General features: G+C 46.7%; 1 protein-coding gene across 4 annotated transcripts in view; it reads left to right on the top strand.

The window, feature by feature from the left end:
- ENOX1 (ecto-NOX disulfide-thiol exchanger 1) overlaps window positions 1–24534 on the top strand; it is a 281652-nt gene that overhangs the window by 87250 nt on the left and 169868 nt on the right. For all 4 annotated transcript variants that reach the window (XM_065902210.1, XM_065902209.1, XM_065902212.1 and 1 more), the window contains exons 4-6: window positions 15709–15882; window positions 17116–17322; window positions 21254–21487. In XM_065902210.1, coding sequence (XP_065758282.1) covers window positions 15709–15882; window positions 17116–17322; window positions 21254–21487 — 615 coding nt within the window. The remainder of the gene's footprint in view (window positions 1–15708; window positions 15883–17115; window positions 17323–21253; window positions 21488–24534) is intronic.

The following is a 24534-nucleotide window of genomic DNA, read 5'->3' as shown; positions in this document are numbered from 1 at the left end:
CAGTGAGGAGCCTGGGGTGGACGTGGGGCTGAGCCCTGCATGTCGAGCATCCCGGCTCTCCCCCTGTGCCCTGGGTTTTCTGGAAGACTGCAGGCGAATACACTCTCACCGCAGCCAGGAGGGGATGGTCCACCATCTGCCTCTCTTCCGAGTCCAGGGATGCTGTGGGCAAATGTCTTCAGTCTCCCAAAGCCCAGCCTCGTCCCTCATGTTTAAAGGGGGAACAATCTCGGAGAGATGTAAGGAGCACTAGCTCATTAAATGATGGAGAAAGGACATTGAAAAGATAGTGTTGCATAAAGGCTTAGTGACAGTTCAAAACAAGAGGCCTCTGGGAAAGAGCGTGAGTCAGCAGATGTGGACCACCCCCCGCCAAATGAAGAGCAAAAACATTCTGTGGACTTACAACTGGACAGAAAATAATTTCAAATGAAGATCTGTGGGCTAGTCTCTGCTCCTCACCCTGAACTCTCCAGGGGAAAAAAAAAATTTACAATCTATTTTTCATACCGGGAATGAGTTCTCTGAGTTTTTCATATTGAGGGATTGACACCATGGAGGAAGACTTGACCAAAACATGTTGTTTGGACATGTTCCTCAAAGTCTAATACCACATTCAGCCCAAAAGGCTGAATTCATTTTAAATGGCAATTTCTTAGCAAAATTATTCCACCTTAGTTTACTTCTCTGAAAAAGTCAGCCCCTGAGATTTCTCAGGACATCACTAGAAATGACAGGCTATCAGAATATTGTTTGGCATTTTCTAAATTAAAATTCACATTAGCATGTAAATGATTAAATCTGGCCAGAGCATCAGATGTAACAAAGTATTTTTAAAGTCTGGCACTGAGCAGTTTTAATTCATTTAAAGACTGTGTGTGTGCATGCGTGCATGCATGTGTGTGTGTATAAAGAAGCTTAATAACATAGACAAGTTCATTTAAGTTAATAAAACAGGATTACAAAGGGAAAAACTAAATTTAAGGAGAAAGCAGACATGCCAGATATATGAATAGCATAATGGTGTGTTTGGGTATAGCACCTAATATTCCTGCAGAGAAAGCTGAGTGTAAACAGCTTGAATTCTGTAATTCTCATTTCCAGGCACAGAAAAATACCTTGGGTCCTCAGGGGCAGAGAGGAGTTTTTCCCTGGTACTAAACTTGCAGAGAAATGTTTCCTGTGGGAAACTGTACGGCTCTACCCACTCAGTTGTTTACCTAGCAAAGAGCCTCCTGATTTCCACCTAAAGAATTTCTTCTTGGAATTGAGATAGATACTAGAACATCACCTTAGAAGTCAGCAGGATGCCTTTTTTTTTTTTTTTAAAGGAAGGACACCCAGGCGATATTGTACCATGTACACGGTGTAACACACACGCGTGCTCCACACCTGCAGTCCTCAACCGTTTCAGCACTAGGGACCGGTTTCATGAAGGACGATTTTTCCACAAACCAGGGAGAGGGGGACGGTCACGTTACATTTGTTGTGTTCTTTATTTCTCTGATTGCTACACTGTGATATATAATGAAATAACTATAGCTCACCTCAATGCAGAATCAGATCATCAGGCAGTAGATTTTCGTGAAGAGAGCGCAATCTGGATCCCTTGCATGCGCAGTTCACAGAAGGGTTCACGCCCCTATGAGAATCTAAGGCCACCGCTGATCTGACGGGAGCCAGAGCTCAGGCGGCGATGTGAGCGATGGGGAGTGGCTGCTTTCCCGCTCACCACTCAGCCTCCTGCTGGGCAGCCCAATTCCTAACAGGCCGTGGACTGGTATCAGTCCGTGGCCCAGGGGTTGGGGACCCCTGCTCTGCACACACAAATACATGTAATACTCATGGTTGAATGATTAGCTAGTATGTATCAAGCATTTCTTATATTCCAGGCACTCTTCCAAGCCCTTTATGCGTTTTCTGTAAGCCTCACGACCACCCTATCAAGATAAGTACCATTTTTATTCCTCTTTCTGCAGATGAAGTATGGAGATAGGCTAGTTAGCTGGGCAGGAGGGCAGGCCCACCCTTGAATTCAGGACTCGGAGCACTCCCTAATCCTTTGCGGTCTTTCTGTTTGATTTCTCTTTCTTTTCCATCTTCAACTCTTATTTTCCCCGTTATTTCCTCAATGCTACCCAGAGTCTACATTTCCTTTCCCCCCGCCTCCATCTTATTTTCCCCCATCTTTGTTTTTCCTTTAATTGAACATAATATAAAATCATAGATAGTGTCTATTAAATATGGCTTATGTTCCCTATGTAAAATGTTAGCAGTAGATGAATCTGGATTTTATTTCTACCTCTTTTGTAAGCTTGCTTTGATAAAGTGGCTCTTACTTATGCCATTAAATTATAGCATTCCCTTTGGTGAGAAAGCAAGTTGTAATAAAAAAAAAAAAAACAGTACCCATTCCCGTCCTGAATTTTTCAAGTGCACCCAAGCAAATTGACTGTACAAATTTAGATGATGCCGTATCACACTCCTGCCTCTCCATCCCATGGCTCTAGGATCAGGTCTGTGCTTTGCAGCCATGAGCAGGCAGGAGGGTGTTAACGCTACCTGGACAAGCGCTGAGACTTGTCCTGTAAGTGTCTTCCATGGTCTTGAGCACCCCCTCGCTCCTCTGCCTCTCGGACTCATTATCGGTAACGTGTGAGTAACAATCACATCATTTTCCAGTGATGTTAAGAGGAATGACTGGCAGAAACCCTCATCGCTCTCACTGTTCAGTTAATAAGCTAAATATCAATATAAAGAACCCCAGGTATCATCTGCTCTAGAATCTTACATGAATCTGTGCCTTGACCCTACGGTTCTAACCGCCATGCATTACCTTGTCTTGTCCCTTTAGTAGGAACTCTTGTCAATTCTGTGAATTTTGCAGTTTCTTTCATTCACTTCACAAATATTTCTTGAGGGTGACACCAGGTGCCAGGAACTATATTAGACCCGAGAGTTAAGGTGATATTCCCACAGTGGAAAAATTAAATTAATATTAGTTTAGCCTGTGATTTAAATACAACACATGATTTGAAGTTTCCTTTAGGAGTGGAAGTGTTTACTTTTAAAATAGGCTCTATTTTCTCTCCAAGTCCACAGCCCTGTGCTGATCTTATTGAAAGAGACCGACTATGTGTTCCTTCAGCCCCTTCAAACAGTAAGTTTAAATCGAAACCTACATAAATTGTTTAAAATAATATGCCGTGAATGTTTTCTTTGAAGCTACACATTGAATACGCTTTCCTTTGTTCCTGTTTAAATTTTGAGATGTTACCTATCTCCCACATGCCTCTGGAATTGAAACTAAGGTTGATAAATAAAATTAAAAGGTTAGGTCTATATTGCCTTGGAAAGATGCTGGTTTCAAAGGGAAGATGTCTATAAAGACATTCCAAGGCTGTGAAATACCACCTCTGCTGTCATGATAGTTGGCTACGGCAGGCTTTATATCAATATCACGCCTGGCAATTACCCTGACTTCAAAGAAGAGGAAACATCTCTACAGAATGAAGAGGCATTGAACGCCAGAAACAAATGTGTGGACATAAACTCTCTAGCCTTCCCACGTACACGTGGAGTGTCCCCACGCCTTGGAAAGGTGGGCAGATAAATGGATAAATAAATGGGTAAAAATTAAGGACTGCTTCTTCTGTGCTTGACTGAATAGTCAAAAATATTTCTCAACGTTCAACAGCGTTTCGTCTCTACTTTCTGCTCCCATGCCGTGAGCCTGTCAGTGAGGACAAAGTCAAGAACACCACGAGCCTATTCAGTCCTTTCTCCCCCCTATCATTATGTAACAGCCCTGCTGTATGAAGTCACTTAACATCGTACAGAGAGAAAATTAATCATCGGCTAATGAGATGGGGATGTGAAAAGTTTGAAAGAAGTAATTTAGAGGCCCCAATTAGGGTCTATTCTTGTGGACCTCCTGTGAGCATCACTGGCTGCTCCCAGGTCCAGGGGGGTGAGAAGGGGATGCAAGATGACAGCAGAGGTGGGGAGGGCAGGAGAAGAGGGAGGGAGGGAAAAGAAGCTCCTGGGCAGACAAAGAGGCCTTACCAGTGCTCCCGATGAGAGCTAATGCAAGCCTAAATAGCCATGGGGAGAAAAAGATGGTGTAGAAAACCCTTCAAGGGTAGGTCTGTCTAAAAGACCTATCCTGGATATTTGCCTACAAGAGGTTACAAACTGGAAACTGAGAGAAAGGTCAGGTACCAGCAAAATAAATAGGAAAGGGGCTTCCCTGGTGGTCCAGTATTTAAGACTCCACACTTCAAATTCAGGGGGACACGGGTTTGATCTCTGGTCAAAGAACTAGGAGATCCCACTTGCCACGTGATGTGGCCCCCCAAAAATGGAAAACCCCACAGTTCATCAGCTGAAGAACATCTCATCAGACTGGAGTAGGACAGATGTCCTATACACTGTAAATAGTTTCCAGTGGAGAACATTCAGACAAGACACAAGCGGGAGAGTGCCAGGGGGCCACAGAGAGGGAAGAGAACTCAGTGCGGTCCCATTGCCTCATGGCAAATAGACGGGGAGACAGTGGAAACAGTGACAGACTTTTCTTGGGCTCCAAAATCACCGCAGATGGTGACTACAGCCATGAAATTAAAATATGCTTGCTCCTTGGAAGAAAAGCTGTGACCACGCTAGACAGTATATTACAAAGCAGAGACATTACTTTGCCAACAAAGGTCTGTCTAGTCAAAGCTATGGTTTTTCCAGTAGTCATGATGGATGTGAGAGGTGGATCATAAAGAAGATTGAGTGCTGAAGAATTGATGCTTTTGTTTAAACTGTGGTGTTGGAGAAGACTCTTGAGAGTCCCTTGGACTGCAAGGAGATCCAACCAGTCCATCCTAAAGGAAATCAGCCCTGAATATTCTTTGGAAGGACCCATGCTGAAGCTGAAGCTCCAATACTTTGGCCACCTGATGCAAAGAACTGACTCATTCGAAAACACCCTGATGCTGGGAAACATCGAAGGCAGGAGGAGAAGGGGACAACAGAGGATGAGACGGCTGGATGGCATCACCGACTCAATGGGCATGAGTTTGGGTAAACTCCGGGAGTTGGTGATGGACAGGGAGGCCTGGTGGGCTGCAGTCCATGGGGTCACAAAGAGTCAGACACAACTGAGAGAAGGAAGTGAACTGATGAGCTCCCAACACAAGGAAGTAGGGGTCAGCCTGCGCGCCAGGAGCCTTGGCAATGGCCCTCGAAACTGGAGCCAATGAACAACAGTGTTCAGAAGAAATAAGCATTAAGGGGAAGGCAACTAAACAGGATATGTCTAAGGGCATCTTCTCTCCTGTGGCCAAGCGTGACCTGCAAAAAGAAATTTGCCGGGGAATCGGATGGGGCGGGAACTTACTGAAAGACTTGTCCTGCTTTTGTATAAGATGCTGAAGGCCCGGGAGGGAACATTCAAGACTGGCTGCTGCTGCTGCTGCTAAGTCGCTTCAGTCGTGTCCGACTCAGTGTGACCCCATAGACGGCAGCCCACCAGGCTCCACCGTCCCTGGGATTCTCCAGGCAAGAACACTGGAGCGGGTTGCCATTTCCTTCTCTAATGCATGAAAGTGAAAAGTGAAAGTGAAGTCGCTCAGAAGTTGCTAAGAAGTCGTGTCAGACTCTTAGCAACCCCAGGGACTATAGCCCACCAGGCTCCTCCGTCAAGGAGGAGGAGAACCTAAAAAACACAGATCGGGGAAAACGCAGTGCAGAACGCACATCTGTTTTGGTTCACAGTGCCCACTGCAGTGCTGCACGACAGCACCCTGAGGAGACAAGACGCGTGTTCCAGTTGACTGAGGTCCTTCGAAGGATGTTGCCTTTGTGACGGAACTGCCAGAAAGACCCAAATCACGAGCGGACATGAAGCTGTGGGCGCTGCCTGGCACAGAGCGAACACGCCTACGTGACCACTGTCTTTCAGTCTGATGCACCCAGTCAGCAAAACCAGAGTTCAGAATTCAGAACGGGAGTGAGCACTCCTGATCAGAGGGGCCGGTGTCTGCATGGCCTGTTTCTGGGGAAAACCCCCAGACCTCAGGAGAGGGGGCCTTCGAGGATAGTCACATGTAGAAGAACTACGGGAGCAGGAGGCCCAGGGCGGCCGAGAGGAAGCTCAGGTGTTCGTGTGACCTTCTGCCATGGGTTTGAGCAATAAAAGTGGGAGAGAGAACTCAACCGGGGAATAGCCCCAGAGTGCAGGCCAAAGACAGCAGATAGATCATTGTTGTTTTCAGTCGTGTCCGACTCTTTGCGACCCCATAGATGGCAGCACACTGAGCTCCTCTGTCCTTCACCATCTCCCAGAGTTTGCTCAAACTCTGTCTATTGAGTCGGTGATGCCATCCAACCATCTCATCTTCTGCCACCACCTTTTCCTCCTGCCCTCAATCTTTCCCAACATCAGAGTCTTTTCCAGCGAGTCAGCTCTTTGCATCAGGTGACCAAAGTATTGGAGCTTCTGCATCAGTCCTTCCAATGAATGTTCAGGGTTAATTTCCTTTAGGATTCACTGGTTTTATCTCCTTGCAGTCCAAGGGACTCTCGAGAGTCTTCTCCAGCCCCACAGTTCAAAAACATCAATTCTTATCCACTTATCAGTCAGTATCTCGTTGTGAAAACCATTAGATGGACTTTCTTAGCAGTCCAGTGGTTAAGACTCAGCTTCCACTGCTCAGGGTGTGTGGGTTCAATCCCTGGTAGGAGAGGTAAGATCCCACATGCCTCCAGGCCAAAAAAACTGAAACATAAAACAAAAGCAATATTGTAACAAATTCAATAAAGACTTTATAAAATGATCCACACCAAAAAAAAAAAAAAAAGTTGGACAACAGAATGGGTTAGAGGTAGCAAATATAGAGGTTGCTGTCATGAGATATATCTCAATAAAGGCAGGATGCAGAGACATTGGAGACTGCAAATGTACAATGACCAAGCCCAGGACTTTTGATGCCAGTTCCAACTGTCTGCCTCTTCAGCTCTGTTGCTTTGGGCAAGTCACTTCACCTCTCTGGGCTTCAGTTTTCTTATCTCCAAATCAAGATGGTAGAACTAGGAAATCCCCGAGTCCCCTGCAGCTCTGAAATGTAATGGTCCGCAGCAATGCCCAGTGGCCTTTGCTTCCTTGTATAATCAAACCCATCCTGCCTGGCAGGCACTGCCCGCGGTCTTTATGCCTCACTGGTGAGGCTGTTGTGTCTGAGGAGTGTGTTCCGCAAGCCCAGGGGACACAGAGTGGCTCCCTTGGAGTGTGACAGCTCGGGCCTCTGCACCCAAATTGCTCTGGCAGCAAATTCAAATCCCCCGGCCCCCAGCATGAATGAATTTCCCAGAACCTTTGATGGGCGTTTACCTCCCACTCCATCAGAACGTGTCTGGTTCCCATGTGCAGGTTACTAGAAAGATCTGACAGAGCCCTTCCCAGCCGTCAGTTCTTCTCTACACCAGTTTGGGTCAGAAGTTTTGAAAATCCCGTTCACTTGGCATCGTGTCATATTTACAGACATGGGCACAGATCTCCTGTCTCAAGTTAGCTGTTGACAGCTGTGTTTCCTGTAACTGCCAGCATTGCGTCTGCCATAGGAGGAGACAGAGGGCTTTATTGATGGGATGAGGTCTTTGTTTATACGGCCGTGCACAGCTGGGTGAGGCTTCAGGAGCTTACTTTGGATACGTACCTTGGGATTAAATGGCACACACATCTCTCCACCTCCTGGTCTCCTCGGGAAGATCACAGCAGCATTTTCAGTTTTGCTTGCCTAAAGATTCTGCTAGTTCGTGTGCACGCTGAGTCACTTCCGTCCTGTCCAGCTCTTTGTGACCCCATGGACTGTAGCCCACCAGACTCCTCTGTCCATGGGATTCTCCAGGCAGGAATACTGGGGTGGGTGACTGTGCCCTCCTCCAGGGGGTCTTCCCAACCCAGGGATCGAACCTGTGTCTCTTACATCTACCTGCATAGACAGGCAGGTTCTTTACCACTGGCGTCACCTGGGAAGCCTCACTCAACTGTTTAAAAGTACACTATCACATTAACGTACAGTCTGTGTGATCAAGTTGTTCTCGACAAATATATGGCAGTCTTCAAGGATTGTTTTTCCACAGAGGAAAAACTGAAGGGCAGTTCTGCCTCCAGGGGACTGGCTTTGAACACTTCTTCTAAGAGAATATTTAGAACTCTCTTTGTGTTTCTGATCCTGATAAGGATATTGTGGGAATACCTTTTTTATACGCCCAGTGCATATGTAGAGGCCATCCTTTTTAAGACTCAGGTCAGCTGTTACCCCCCCCCCCCTCTTGGGATCCTTCAGTGATGCTGTCCCTCTGGATCAGTTTCCTAGGGCTGTCAGAACAGAGAGCAGAGGGGGAGGGCTTAAGGCAGAAATGTCTTCACTCACGGTTTTGGAGGCGAGATGTCTGGAATCGAGGTGTTGGCAGGGCTGTCCTATCTCTGAAGGATCTAGAGGAGAATCTGTTTCACACCTTTCTCCTAGTTGCTGTTTTTCGTCAGTGGTCCTCAGGATTCCTTGGCTTGCGGCCTCCTCATCTCAGTCACTGCTTCCATCTTTGTGTGTCTGTCAGTGTCTCTCCTCCTCTTATAAGGACACCAGTCATGTTAGATAGGGCCCACCCTAAGCAGAGTATGACCTTACCTTAACTTGATCACATCCACAAAGACCCATTTCTAAATAAAGTCACATCCTCAGCTTCCTAGGGGAATTAGGAATTCAACATACCTGTTCGGGGGACACAGTTTAAGCCATAACACCCCCTGCCCCAAACGGGTTCTGATGCCCCCTTCTTTGTATTTCCATAGCACCTCTTATTTAAATGTTCCACAACAGCTCTCACACGATACTGTCATTTTCTGTGTAGTTGTTTCTGCCACCAGACTGTTACTTTCACTAAGAAAGGACTCCCGTCTTTGTCTTTGCAGGCCAAGTACCTAGACAAAGTCCAGCACTTAGTAGGCACTCAAATGTTAGTCAAATGAAATTCATCATCATCATGATTTTTTAAAAATACTTTTATGTATTTATTTATTTTTGGCTGTGCTGGGTCACGGAGAAGGAAATGGCAACCCACTCCAGTATTCTTGCCTGGAGAATCCCACGGATCGAGGAACCTGGCAGGCTAGAGTCCATGGGGTCGCAGAGTCGGACACGACTGAGCTGACCAGCCTGGGTCTTCATTGCTGTGCGGGCTTGTCTCTAGTTCCGGCGAGCAATGGCTGATCCCCGTTCGGTGCATGGGCTTCCCATTGCAGCGGCTTCTCGTGCTGCAGAGCGCAGGCTCTAGGATGCATGGGCTTCAGTTTTTGTGGTGCGTGGGCTCCACAGATGTGGTTCCCAGGCTCCAGAGCACAGGCTCAGGAGTTGTGACGCCTGGGCTTAGTCGTCGTCGTTGTGCAGTCGCTAAGTCGTGTCCAACTCTGCAATCCCCTGGATGTTAGCACGCCAGGCTCCCATATACCTCCACTGTATCCCAGAGTTTGCTCAAGTTCATGTCCATTGAGTCAGCGATGCCGTCCAACCATCTCATCCTCGTTCGCCCCTTTCTCCTTCCTTCAATCTTTCCCAGCGTCAGGCTTTTTTCTAATGAGTTGACTCTTTGCATCAAGTGACTGAAGTATTGGAACTTCAGCATCAGTCCTTCCAATGAATATCCAGCGTCGATTTCCTTCAGTTACTCTGAGTCATGTGGAATCTTCCCAGATAAGGGATGGAATCCATGTGTCCTGCATTGGCAGGTGGATTCTTTACCACTGAACCACCAGGGGAGCACCGTGACGATGTTTCATGTGTATACAGTGTTGATAACATACTTATTTAAGGTTACGTGAAGTACTTATGAAAATCCATATTACTGTTGTAGGCAACCGTTACCATTTGTTGCATACTTAGCATATGTTCGATGTTACGTTAAACACTGTGGGTTTTCATTTAATCCTGTTTACTCCACCCAAGAGCATTAAGGTTGAAATATGATTATCTCCATTTTATGGCTATTATAAGTGAGATTTAACAAGGTTAATTCAATTTCCTGAGGTCTCACAGCCAGTATGTGGGAGACCCAGGGACCGGACCGTAGGACATCTGACTGCAGACTTGGGCACACACATGTCCGCACACGCCTGTCCTGCAGACCATCCTCTGATGCTCCCGTCTTGTGGATGTGGTGTGTCCAGTGTTCATGTTCACCTCCACCTAATGAAGATGCTGAAGCTTAGAGAAGTTAAGGAACTCAACTTCTGTTCGCCTGGCCGTGCCCACATCTGTCTACTTCAAGATCACCCTTCTTAGCATCTTTTTCTTGTTGATCATGCTTTTCCTTGTTGATCATGAAATGACTTTTAAGGCTATTAAAGGAAAGGCAGACCTGGGTTGGAAAAAGCATTACCTTAATAATCCATGAACTTAACTGACCTTATGGAAGCAAGACTTCCATCAATCGCAGTGAGAAACCCTTGCGAAAAACAGTGTCACCATCCTCAACTCCAAGGAAAAGAATGTCCCCATATATCATGTGGTTTCTCTGTCAAGTGATGACAGATCATGTTTGGAGTCAATACTTCTTGTGAAAGGAGGGAAGTTACTGCACAACTGTCGGGACCCCTCCAGCCTGTCTCTGCCTGTGCTTGTCTGGGCCCTGAACCCCACACCTCTGGTAGGAGGAAGGGGACCCCAGCACCCTGCTTCTGGGACTCAGCATCCTGCTGTGTTGACCTGGCAGTACCCTGCCCTGTACTCTAGGGCGTCTGCTTGCTCCTTCAAACCCCAGGCATCATTCCTGGTGTCCAGAGCCTGTCTTACTTCTCCAGCCTGAGTCTCCACTTGGGTAACCTGCCTGATTGCCTAGTTTTTCTTGACCTGTGACCCCGTAGTGGTGTTGCCAAACTCCAGTTTTGCTTAGAATGAGTCAGAACTGTGGACCAGGGTGGCTCAGGCTTTGTGACCTGCAGACAGTGTCTCCTGGCAAAGTCTGCCAGCCTGGCTTCATGTTTTGTCTGCTGCTCACGATCTCTCACCATCACCAGACCCCAAATGCTACCAGTTGGCCTGATTCCCACCTTTTTTCTCATTTCTTTCCTTAGAGCTCTGTGTCCTGCCTCCTGGGCTGCCGTTGTCCTTGGCACTGACGGTGTCCGTCCATCCACTCAGCCACAGTCCAGCCCACCCCTAACCTAGTTCTGTCCAGCCTTGACTGTACTATTTATTGCCTTTCTTTCAAATGGGATCTAGTGTTCACCTTAAATACGAGGTTCTTTACTGAGGCAACGCCTGGAAGGACAGAAAAGGGGCAAGCCACCGCTCGGGGCAGCTGTTGAAGAGTGCGGGAGGGATGGGGGGCAGCACAGAACCCCGCCCGGGGCCCTGGCTTGGCAGAGGGCACACCTGGCCCTCAGGGGCCGCCATCTGGTGATGGCACGCTGGCTCGAACGGCAAGATCCCCACGTTCCATCATGGCCACACCATCACATGCTCCCTGTACTGTGGCCCCATGATTATTCAGACTTCTCCTATCAGGCTCCCCCTGGCTGGCCCCTTCCTGGACAACTCAGCCCCTGGAGCCTCTGTTCACATGTCCCAGCTCTTCTGCTAAGGATGGTCCTCATCCTTCCTGCTCTCTTCAAACTCTGTGATTTCTCCCAAGTGGGGAACGTGTTGCTGTTACCTGTGTAACTCCAGATCCGGGCAGTTGTGTGTGCCCAGCACGTGATGAATGAATGAAAGAATGGATGGATTCAACTGCCGTACCTCAAAAGCCTGCAACACAAACCACAGGTCGCCCTCTGAAAAATGGTCATCTGATAGATAAAACACTAAACTGATTCAACAGGATTTTTGTTTCTGCTTTTGTCTTGTCCAATTGGAGAAAGACAATACATTTTCTGAGCTTCAGCCTCGCTGTCTCTCTGATCGCAGCAAGCCATATAGAGAGCTGCTGGACCTGGCCACAAGCTTAGCAAAAGTGATGCATCCTCTTGCTTAAGTACAGTTTCTAGAAGAAAGTTCTATTATATACTTGTCATTGTTCAGTCACTCAGTCGTGTCTGACTCTTTGCAACCGAGTGGACTGCAGCACCCCAGGCTCCTCTGTCCTTTGCTGTCTCCCAGAGTTTGCTCAAACTCATGTACACTGAGTTGATGATGCCATCCAACCATCTCATCCTCTGCTACCACTTTCTCCTACCCTCAATCTTTTCCAGCATTGGGGTCTTTTCCTGTGAATTGGCTCTTCGTATGAGGTGACCAGAGTATTAGAGTTTCAGCTTCAGCATCAGTTCTTTCAGTGAATATTCAGGGTTGATTTTCTTTAGGATGGACTAGTTTAACTTCTTTGCCATCTAAGGGACTCTCAAGAGTCTTCTCCAGCACCACAAATCGAAAACATCAGTTCTTCGGCACTCAGCCTTCTTTATGGTCCAACTCTCACATCTGTACATGACTACTGGAAAAACCACAGCTTTGACTATGTGGACCTTTTGTCAGCAAAGTGATGTCTCTGCTTTTTAATACAACCTCTAGGTTTGTCATAGCTTAATTGAATTATTTCTTTCTGCAGTTTCCCACCTCCTCCCTCTTTTCCCTGAGTGGAATTAGAGCTTACCATCTCTAAAGTTCAAAACAAGACAAGGAACTGACTCTGAGAGCGTCCATTCTCTCCTCGCCTTTGTCTTGTTATGCACGTGTCTCTCTCACACCTTCAAAACTTGTGCATTTTCTTTAAGGCATTCGTCTGTAACAGACTCCTGTGCTGTTTGAGAATACAGTTTTCATGTGTCCATACATTGTTAAAAAGTAATGGGTTCATAATATTTTAAGTCTAATCTTTCTTACCTCTTCCCCTCAAATACAGAATCTCAGATTCTTTGAGGTTCAACATAATTTAAGCGCTAATTCTTTGCTAAGTGCTTTTCAGACTATTGCACTCACCATGCAGATTTCACTAACCCCTCCCCAATCTCTTTGTATTCACGTCTCATAAAAAGCAAAGTAACTCTTGCTGTGTATTCAGATATCTTGCTCAAGAGTTGTTAATCTTTTGTTTCTATTTCTGAAGATGTATTTATTTATTTGGCCTTCAAAAAGAAAACAGAAGTCTGCTACAACTAAAAGAGAACTCAAGGGCTGGACCCCTTGTCTCATTTGGGAACCATCTGGTTATTGTAATTCACGGAGCTCTCATTTCAGGGTTTGCAGTCCTGAGTGGTTTCAGCCTTAAATCACCCTGTGTTGGCAAACAATAGTAAGGGCCAGGCCAGGAAAGAAACAGACAAATCTCATATATGGAATGAGATTAAATAAAGGCATCACCCTGCCAATATTCCCCTTGGCAATATGTCTGTTTCTAATAGATTCTCCTTAGAAGCCAATATGTTATGTCAGTGATGATGACATTGGAAGCCATTCTATTCTGGAACTTCTCCTTTAGAATTGGCATCTGGATCAGAAGGCTATATTTTGATTTTTTTTTTTTTAAGAGTAGAGTACATTTGTAGTAGTGGCATGCATTATGTGAATGATAGTGTTGGGTCATTCTCAGTGGAAACTTTGAAGTGGTTATAAAAAGAGATGTATTTAAAACCAGAGCCAGAGACCTGGGCCCTCGTTCTGACTCTGCCATATGTTTGCTCTGTGGCGTTGGAAATCTCACTTTGCTGCTTTAAGCCTTCATTCGTTTATCTGTTTATCATGTTTATCTGTTTATCATGAACATTTCAGATGAATAACCAGAGTATTAGACCTGTCTCTGTCACTTCCTAAGTGTTGATGTCATTTGTACCTCACTTTGTTTTGAGCAGTTGTCTGTGCAGAATCCTGAAGTCCTCAGAGGCTCGTGCTCGCAAAGACTGTCCAGTCCAAACCCCACGTGAGAGACAAAGAAACTGAGAACCACGATTATAGAAGTGCCTAGGATGTCAGGGTGACTGCTCTGAAAGACAATGCTGCTTTGGCATTTACATGGAGGGTTTCTTTAAAAAAACCAAAAAGCAAAAACCAAACCCAAAACCCCACCTCCTTTTACTGAAGTGCGGCTAATATGCAGTCAGAGTAAATGGATCTCCTCATAAATGGGCCAGTGGTCTTCTTGGGGTCATAAATCAGGATCACCCTGCTTCTTCCGTTCAGCCCAGAAGAGGAGTGGAAACAGCCCAAGTAGCTGGAGGAACGCTCTAACAGACTTCTTCCCGGAAAGGAAAAGTTGACGCTGGGCCTCTGTCCTGGCCTGTCTTAGTAAACAAAGCCTGGAGTTGTCCCTTCACCTGCCTCTGGGCTTAGCTGACCTGTCAGCTCAGGCAAGCAAAGAGTGAGGCCTCCCAAGGGCCTGCGGCACCAGCTGGGTATGAGAACCTCAAAGGGGAGGGGGCAGGAGGGAAGAAGGGGAATGAGCTAGAATAATGGCGCAAAAAGAGAAATTAGAGAAGCAAACTTCATTCCCAAGGACGGTTGTGGAGGGTCACCAGGGCTACCTCCAGAGGCATCTGAGCTGCTGATCTGTCTGCCTGGGAGCAGTACCACGCCACCAGGGAGAGTATTTGTTATCTGAAAACAGAAGGATCCTCAGGAGAGAGATCTCCCCGCAGCTACTCACAAATTCAGTACACTGTAACAATCCCTACCCTTAGAAAGGCCTTACTAATTAAAAAAAAAACAAAAAACCCTTTATATCCCTTTGAAATGACTTCCTTTATTATCACACTGAAAAAAAAAAAAAATTCAGTGTTTATATTGGAAAACCCATCCTTTTTGTGCCCTTCCATTTTTATTGCAGGGCATAAAGCTGTATTTTTTTATTCAACAAATAAAGATTTCAGAAGGGCAGCCAGTTATTTGCTGATTAAATTAGAGGAAGAACATGTGATTATCGAACAGAACTCGGAAATGTATATAGCTGATTTTATGCCCACACGTATCTAACCCATGGGCTGCCCAGGTCTCTCAGTGGTAAAGAACCCACCCACTGGTGCAGGAGCCACGGGAGATGTGGGTTTGATCCCTGGGTCAGGAAGATTCCCTGGAGAAGGAAATGGCTACCCATTCCAATATTCTTGCCTGGAGAACCCCATAGACACAGGAGCCTTGTGGGCTATAGTCCATGGGATTGCAAAAAGTCAGATTTGCCTGAGTATGCACATAATGTATCCAACCCAGCCTTCGTGATTATAATCACTCTTTGTTTTTTATTTCCTGGTTGGACCTGAATGTATCATTATAAAGTATGTACATCTAAACTGAACTTTTCTTAAATCTAGGTCATTTGGATAAGAAGCCTCTTTGGATAAAACCAGGTTGACAATTGGATTCACTGGGCACTTCACTGTTAAATATATTCTTCCCACCTCCTGGGTCGTAAGGCAGTTACATCTGCATTGGAAGTTGAGAAACAGAAAATAGAGTTGACAATAATAGCAGAGCTTCCTGGTTCATGGTTTTGCACTTTAATATGCTATCTTCTGTCCTGCCGTGTTAATATTTTAAATAACATATCTTCTTTTCCATGAAGCATTAAGTTCATCTTTACTCTTTACCTTTCTGTATTGCTATATTTATGCCAATTAGAAATTACTAAAAAAATAGAAAGCCTAAAGTCAAATCACCTTTGCGGGAAAACAGCAAAGTAACCACAAAAACTGATGTAAGGTCCACCAACCAAAATGATATCTTATGTACTTTACAGACTCGATCTGTGTACCAGGCTTTGATCCAGGCCTCAACATGATGACTGGGATCACCCCTATTAATCCGATGATACCAGGCCTGGGGCTGGTACCACCCCCACCGCCAACAGAAGTGGCTGTCGTCAAAGAAATAATCCACTGCAAAAGTTGTACTCTTTTCCCTCAAAATCCAAGTAAGTGGCATCTGTGAGAAGTACTTGATCATCAAGTTTTAATTTCTTTCTTTTTTTTAATACAGTATTCATTTTCCGATATGACTGAAAAGTTCTCCCACTTCGGTACGCAGAGCGGGGATCATGCTACAGAAGTCCTTTGTCTCTAGAACGGAACAAATCTGTGGGTCCCTGTGTCTTTCCAGGAGCTGAATCGACACCATGAAGGGCAAATGTGTGATTGGGGATGTATAGCCAGCATTAAGAATCTTTTTTTTTGCACGCAATGAAGTCTAGCATTTGCTGCGGATCAGAGTGTGAAATATGTGAATACTTCCATCCATCTTCACAAACGCGTGAGAGAAACTCTGAAATGCATTTTGCTAGATGGAAAAGGGAATTAATTTGGCAGTTAACAATTTTGGTGGGGGGAGACTGCATCTGCGAACTCCTGGGCCAGATTGCCTTCACTTGAAGGAAACATACATTTGATGAAGTGAATAGGCCAGTTTTTTTTTTTTTTTTTTCTTAATTTAACTTCTGATACTAAGTTTATGGGCTTAAATAGCTGGAATTTTTTTTTATTCATATTAATCAGTGTTGCCTTTTTAAAGTGGACCTTCTAGAAGATTGCTTTAGTAATCTACATATAAACTAGGTAAAATGTTGTGACAGTGTACATTTTATCTTTTTATACAGCCTACCTCAAATTTAGGAGTTTGCTCATTTAAATGTGAATAATTTTTTTTTGAAAGCGTATTTTTTTCAGGCCCAGTGTTTCCCAGCCAAGTAAGTACTGTGCCCGCTTTCAGGCTGTTTCCCGTTCTGCCTCGTCGCTCCATTATACCCCAGCAAGACAAAGCAGATAACCAGCCTCGGGTTTTCATCATGTTGTCATTTCATCGTGCCTTGTACTTTGTGAAGGCTTCCTCCCTGCCCCCGCCGGTTTTCTCGGCTTCTGTATTATGAAGGAGAAATGAAATTATGCTCACATTTGCTTTATCTCTGTTCATGGACGGGCATAGCCACTCCGTAGAGAGGAGCAGAGAGGAGCGGAGAGGTGGGAAGGAGGCAGGCACTGAAAACAGGACACACCCATCCGTGTCCGTCGCTCTAGACATTCATCATCGCTCAGAATAGAGAAAGTTAGTCTGCAAGTGTGACTTTTGCCAGGTGAACCAGAGAAAAGAAAAAAAAAAATAGAGCAAAAATAACTAAAAGGCAAAACACCCTGTGTTTTGTTGTGATTCTCAGATCTTCCACCCCCCTCCACAAGAGAACGACCTCCCGGGTGTAAGACTGTCTTTGTCGGAGGATTACCAGAAAATGCCACCGAGGAGATCATCCAAGAAGTCTTTGAGCAGTGTGGTGACATCACAGCGATTCGGAAAAGCAAGAAGAATTTCTGTCACATCCGCTTCGCCGAGGAGTTCATGGTTGATAAAGCCATTTACCTTTCTGGTACTTTGCATTACATAAGGGATCCCCCCCCCCCCCCGGCACTTTGGTGATGTTTTGTGATATTAATACAAGTGTATTCCTTTTGGCCTTAATGTACAATAAAAGTGCTCACAGTTGGGGCTGGAAAGGGGGAATTCTGCCTTTCCCCCCGGGCGCCAGAACCTCAAAGTCTCAGCGCACCTCTCTGCTGCCGGCACAGTTTCCTACCACCCAGGCTTTAGGGATTCCACTGACTTTCTAATCAATGTCCTCAAGTGCTTATTAGCGGAGAGGCGATATTATGACTACCGAGGACCACTATTATTATTAGCTGTCTTTCTCGGGGGGAATACAGCCCTCTCTCAGTGTAATTTCAGTTTTTCAGAAGTGGTTCGCCTTCTAGACATCAGGGCACCGTTTTAAGATCGGTGCCTTACAGGAGGTGATTCTGGCCGAGGGGCGACCCAGTCTCCCTCCCGTTTGCTCCTGCAGTTAGCCTGGCTAAGCCCACCCACCAGCCCTTCTTCTCTGGTGCCATTTACGGGAGGTTTTTACAGATGCTGAAACTGGGAGTGTAAGGCTGTCTTCCACCGTGTGGGTGTTGGAGCAAGTGTATGTGTTCCCAGTGAATTTAAGGTTCTCCCTCCATCGTGAAAGAATTCGGAGACAAAGTGATAGGTACGAAGTGGATTTATTTAGAGAGAAACACACTCCGCAGACAGAATGTAGGCCATCTCAGAAGGTGAGAAAGAGCCCTGAAATATGGCATGGCTAGTTTTTAGGAGCTATTATTTTGTAGGCTAATGAGTGGGAGGATTATTCCAACTATTTTAGGGGAAAGGGTGGGGATTTCCAGGTATTGGGCCACTGCCCACTTTTTGACCTTTTATGGTTGGCCTCAGAATTGTCCCAATGCTAGTGGTGTGTCATTTAGCAAACACTAATATATCACCGTGAGCATATGATAACTCTCAAGGTCTCCCGAAGTCCAGTCTCCCGCCGTTTTGGACCCAGTTGGTTCTAACCAGTCTTTGTCATGTCCTGTGGCCATGCCATTCTTTTAGGGGTTCTGCCCTACTCTCTTCCATCCTGTTTCATTCAGAGCCTGTCAGCAAGGTCTTTGCCAAGTCTAAGAATCACAGCATTCAAAGGACGTCTTTTTACCTTTAATTCACTGCTATTCCTTCCCTCTCTTTCTTCATCTGCACATTTCAGTCTGTCACTCTGCATACCACCTCCCTCTTCATGAGGCAAAGCTAGTGAGGGAAGGTGAGAAAAGAATAGAAAAAAAAAAAAAAAAAAGCTGAACGTTACTACCAGATTTTCTTAACTTCTGCAGTCAGCCCCTATGGCCATCAAATCCTCTTGGAAACCCCAGAAGCCTTGGGGTTATTCCAATGCTGCAGAGATATCCCTGTGCTAAATAGTGACCTGGAGAACTTTAAAAGCTTTATTCCAATAAAACCTGACAAACTGGGGCAAAAACCTAACAGTATTCCCAAATGGAGATGGAAGACAAAACATAGAAATATTTTAGAGCATTCATGTTTCTTGCAACTCCTGAGCTAGAGCATCAGAATAATCTGTTAGACAACCGGGAATTCTGGTGAGTGCATGACACTGGGCTTCACATGCCTCGGGCAAGATAACCTCTCTCTGAGCCTCTGTTTTCTCGTCTGCAAAATTAAGACAGTGACAGTGCTACCTCATCAGATTATTACGAGGAATAAATCCAAATAATGAATATTAAGCACTTGGCAGGACACATGCAACATGGGAACCATTCAGTAAGTGGTTGTTTTTAACACAAATATCCTCATGATGATAAAGTAGGACTGGTTTCTCAGAAGCCTTGCCCTGGGAATTCAGATTCTAATCACAGCTCTACCAATATAACTGTGACTTTATCCCACCTTATTAAATGAAGGGGTTAGAATAAATCAGAGGTGCTTTTCAATACCAACATAGCACAATGTTTAGACCCAATCTGAAACCTCATAGTACATTGCCAGAGATGAAGAGTTCCAAATCTAGGCACTTGAAAGTCCCAAATTTATGCCTCGATGCTATATTTTTTTTTTTTCAAGCTCTGACCTGGGCCCCTGCATGACTGCCCCTTGGCAGCAGAAGAAGCCCACAGCAAAGGCCTCACCTCCAGCCTCCCCTGCCCGGGTGCAGCATCGTCCTGGAAAGATCTGAAGGGCTGGCTGGGAGGGGCAGGAAGGCAGACAGGCTCCGGCGTGCAAGCTCTCCTGCAAGCCGGAGCCCAGCTGGATGGCCTGTCTAATTTTAGGACCATGATCACATCTGAAGGCCAAGTTAAATTTAGACTCGGCCTCATCACAGGCTCTTTTAAGAGCCTTAATGATGGTGTTTGGGTGAAAGAGGGGGTGCTGTCTGGAACCAGAAATGTCTGAAAAGTGACATTCTGGACCCGATCAGGGGAAAGTTTCTTGGCCATTTGGGACAGCTGGCCAGTCTTAGGCCATTCTGCCTGCTCAGCTGTTAGGTGTATATTACCACGGCCTGCTAGTTTGTTAAGTTCTCCACGGCCAAGATACACTCTGCTTTAGCATTAATACTGCTCCTCTGTGATCAGTATTGATAGGTATTGTTACGTCTTCCCGTTTTGGGAGAATACCTTTTAAACTTGGAAGGGAAACGGTCATAACAGGAATCAGATGTGAGATCAGTTTCATGCTTGTAACTTTTCAAAGATGTGAAGTGCCCTCCTGGGGAGGCGCCAGGCCGTCCTGGGGAGGCGCCAGGCCGTCCTGGGGTTTTCGGCTCAGTCTCAACCCCAGATACTAAGACGATCCACTGAAATCCACCACGAGAGCTCGAGCGTCAGCACCGTGCCGCTGACACAGCGGTGTCTCATGTGCAGTCCCCACACAGCAGAAGCGCTCCTTCTGCTCTCTCTTCTGGCGGCCCCCGACAGCCGGGATCCTGCTGGGACCTGAATTTATGTTTCTAAAATCCAAGCACCCCAAACTGAAGAGCAACCTCAAAGCCAAGCCTCCTCCATTTGAAGTTAGGCTGGCAGTCTGGTAGCAGTTCCGTGTGTGTTGATGGCTCAGATCCAGTTGTGGCTCATAATCTCTGTAAGTTGTGTCGCTCACAGCAAATCCCTCAGAGACCTCCGGGCCCTTTTTTTTTTTTTTTTTTTTTTTTGGTCTAGCTCTGGTTTCTCACACTGGTTCCTGTGGCCCTCAGAGATTGCACACAGTTTGTGCAGTGCCGTGTGCCAGATGAGGTGCTGGAGGGTTGTAAGGAAGGCTTCTTGATTGAAGGTAAAATATTCTCCTGCGTGCCCCAGAGGATAAGTGGAAATAAACAGCATTGCCAAATTGCCGTGGTAATTGTGGCTTTTGCAGCTGCCGAGAGAGAGAACAGAGAGGCAGCATTTTCTAGTAGAATGAAGCGATAGCCTGTGAGTGAGGTGTGGTAGAATTTACTACGTAGCCCTTTTTAAATATCATGGATATTCTTTATTTACTCACACTCCACCGCATTCTGAAAAGAATGTAAGCGAGCTTATGGGGCAGAGTTACAGTACCTTGAAAATAGAAAACTGAGGCCATAAAAAGCAGAGGGGGATAGATAAAAAGCTCCCTACTCCATTGGTTTGTGAGCTTCCTGGAAGCCAGAGGGAAGAAGGAGTTAGGAGAGGTGTCCTGGTGCTTTCGATCATCTTGGTAACACTGGCTTGCAGATCCCTCCCAGCTGAGCACTTAGCTGCCCATCTGTAACAGATCTACCCTGGCCCCCTTCCAAATCGCGGAGAACAGCAACTTCCCACCTCCCCTGGGAAGGATGTTCTTCCTAAGCGGAAAAAGAGGTCAGCGAGAGCTCCCAGGCTCACCTTGAGTGGCCTGGACCCGACTGTCGACAGTGGCACGGGACCATGTTGTGACCCTGTGATGTGACCAGACTCCCCCACTGGTTTCAGGTTACCGGATGCGCTTAGGGTCCAGCACGGACAAAAAGGATTCAGGCCGCCTGCACGTGGACTTCGCCCAGGCGCGGGACGACTTCTACGAGTGGGAGTGCAAGCAGCGGATGCGCGCCCGCGAGGAGCGGCACCGGCGCAAGCTGGAGGAGGACCGCCTGCGGCCGCCCTCTCCACCGCCCATCATGCACTACTCGGAGCACGAGGCCGCCCTGCTGGCCGAGAAGCTCAAAGGTAGGAGCCTGGCGCCGGCTTCCTTTGCGTCCGCGCCGACCAGCGCCCTCCCCAGGCGCCGAGGGCCCGGGAGTCTCTCCTGGCCTTTTGCATCCTGACCTCATAGAGTTGGCGTCACCCACCTGGGATTCCTCATGCTCCCTGGACAGAGCCCGGCCCCCACCCGGCCCTGAGTTCTCCCTGATTGGGTGCGTTCATCACTCAACAAAATTCATGCAAAGAGGGGCAGGAGAGCCCCTGCACTAACTGCAAAGCAGGCTACCACGTTCCCAGCCGTGTTGAATGAGCCCATGTCTCCTCCTGTGGGGCCGGGCGGCCCTGGGGCTCCTGATGATCTGTAGGGTCTGCACCTCCACTGGGCTCTTAGCCAAGCTTCCCCAAAGGCTCATTGGAAACCAAGCTGGGACCTGTGCAGGACAGAAGAAAAATGTAAAAGAGGGCCCCTGTCTTCAGAGCCTGAGTGGAAGGAACCTTCCTAACACCTGCAGAAGGGTGAGGTCTAGAAGTGAGAGTGTTTCATTTCTTTCAATGTTTGCTGTGCTCCTCTCCTGGGTTTGAGACCCTGGGAGAGACAGACAGAGGATTTAGTACCTGCCGCAGTGAACCACAGATGGTTGGGGAGGGTCCAGATTTTGAAGTTAGGATGACATATGCGTGAGTTCTGTTTCCTTCTTGATCAGAGTTGTTCAACCCCAGTAACATGGGTGCATTGTACAGGCAAGTGGTGGTCAAACCTCCTCAGTTATCGGGCATGTCAGGTTTTAAAGAGAGAACACAGGTCATGGTCGCTGGCCACACACAAGTGTCTACAAGGAAACGATGCACTGTGACAAAGCCAGTAACACAGTGGTCCATCTGTATATGAGCTGCATGCTTGGGAACTCAGGGACACGTGTGCATGATGTTGAGGAATGTGTCAAGAAAGCTTTCACAGAGGAGGCAGAGCTTGGACCTTGTAGGAGAAACAAGAGTCCCCTCCCCCCCCTGCCACAGGAGAAGAAAGGGTCCAAAGACATTCTTGTCAGAGGTGGGAGCCCTAGGAATAAAGACAGGGAAGCGGATGGGGAATTGGGCACAGAAAGAGAAAGGAGGGTTGCCTCCTCTGGGGGACGTGAGAGCCGCTTGGAAGTTTACAGGAGTGAAGGTGACGCTGGGAACGCAGTGTGGGGCCAGACGGCGGAACCCCGAGGGCTGCTGCTGGATCTGGGTTTTATTCCATAAACAGTGCAGAAGTCATGAAGGACTCTTAGGAGAGGAGAGATGAGACTTGTCCTTGGGAGTGTTTTAGAGCCTCGCTGGCAGTGTTCAAAGTGGATTGTGTGCTTTCACTAAAGGGAACATGAAAAGCTGCCCCAGACCTATTTTCAGAAGATAAAAAGTTAACATTCTATTTAAAAAAAAAAAAGAATTAAAAAAATCATTTATTTATTTATGCATTTATTTTTGGCTCCCCTGAGTCTTTGTCGCCGCGTGTGGGCATTCTCTGACTGCGGTGAGCGGCCGCTGCTCTGCAGTCGCTGTGTGCTGGCTTCTCGCTGCCATGGTTTCTCTTGTTGCAGAACGCAGGCTCTAGGGCAGGCTTCAGAAGTTGTGGCCCACGGGCTTAGTTGCCCCAAAGCATGTGGAATCTTCCCAGGTCAGAGATTGAACCCACATCCCTTGCATTGACAGGTAGATTCTTAACCACTGGGCCACCAGGGAAGTCCTAAAAAAGAATTAAAAAAAAGATTTCTGCTTCTAGTCTTCATCCTCTCCTCTGGCCTCGGGGACCCTTAATCAGATGTAATTGCCACTGAAACTGTGGACTTGGAAAATTTTTTGAAAAACACACCTTGTGAGAGCTGTGAATTGAATTTATTCGGTGTCTTACGGAGGACTGCAGCTCAGGAGACAGCCTCTCAGATGGCTCTGAGGAGCTTTTCTGGAGTTACAGGTAAAGGAGGAAGCCTATGCGCGATTTTGGTGAAGGGGGTACCTGCCACCAAGCATGCATCTCAGTAGAAGGTTGCAGCTAGCACAAGGAACAGACATCTTGGTAAATGGTTTTAGTACTTCTCTCCCTGAGGGACAAGGCAAGAATCTGGGCTCATGAAACTTCCTCCCGAAAATATCTGCCTATCTGGAGGTCCATTCTGCCGGTTTTCCCAGAGCACAGAGTGCCACATGCCTGATCCCTGCTCTGAATTCTTTTCGGGCTGTGTTAAAAGTCAGCAGCTGCGGTGGCCAAGGACTTAGTCCTCGTGGAACCTTCTTTAGTTGACATAACTGTGGAGTCCCTCTTACTGACGCCCCTTGGCACGTGCTCTGCCTCTCCACAAAGGCAAGCCCTGCCATCATGAATACATAGGCTGTGGCTGTCCCTTTAATAAAAAGCATATAAAATGCAAATGTAGACACCCTCTCGCTTTGCTATTCAGGCCAGAATCCATAAGGAGTGGGCAGAGTGAGAAAGAGCACCCTTCTCAAGCAGGAATGTTGATCTCGGAACAAATAATTTTCCTTCACTATCCAGCATGTTGTCTTCCTGTAGCTCGGACAGTGAAGAATCTGCCTGCAACACAGGAGATCTGGGTTTGATCCCTGGGTTGGGAAGATCCCCTGGAGAAGGGCATGGCAACCCACTCTAGTGTTCTTGCCTGGAGAATCCCATGGACAGAGGAGCCTGGTGGGCTACGGTCCATGGGGTCGCAAAGAGCTGGACACGACTGAGTAACACTACTATTTCTAGCACGTTGTGTAGCATCAGCTAAATGCACTACATTAGCTATACTGCATTTGATCGTGTCCACACCAAGAAGTGACAGAAACGTGCACCCTGGCACTGTGACCCCATGGAGGAATTTCAGGAAAGTCTGGCATCTGCATTAATGTTCTTTTTAAGAAGCCAGCACCGGAGTGTCTGCACGTACGAGCCACACAGCGTGGCCTTTCCTGTAGGAGGATAGCAGACTGGGGTGTCTGTTTGGTAAAGTCATTTACAAACACTGCCATTTCAAAAATATATATTTATGTAGAAGAGCATAATATGCAGAATTTAGAAGCGGCAC

The sequence above is a fragment of the Muntiacus reevesi genome, chromosome 11 (assembly GCF_963930625.1).
Source record: "Muntiacus reevesi chromosome 11, mMunRee1.1, whole genome shotgun sequence".
NCBI lineage: Eukaryota > Metazoa > Chordata > Mammalia > Artiodactyla > Cervidae > Muntiacus > Muntiacus reevesi.
Note: the sequence above shows the minus strand (reverse complement) of the source record. Positions and strands in the feature narration are given on the sequence as shown.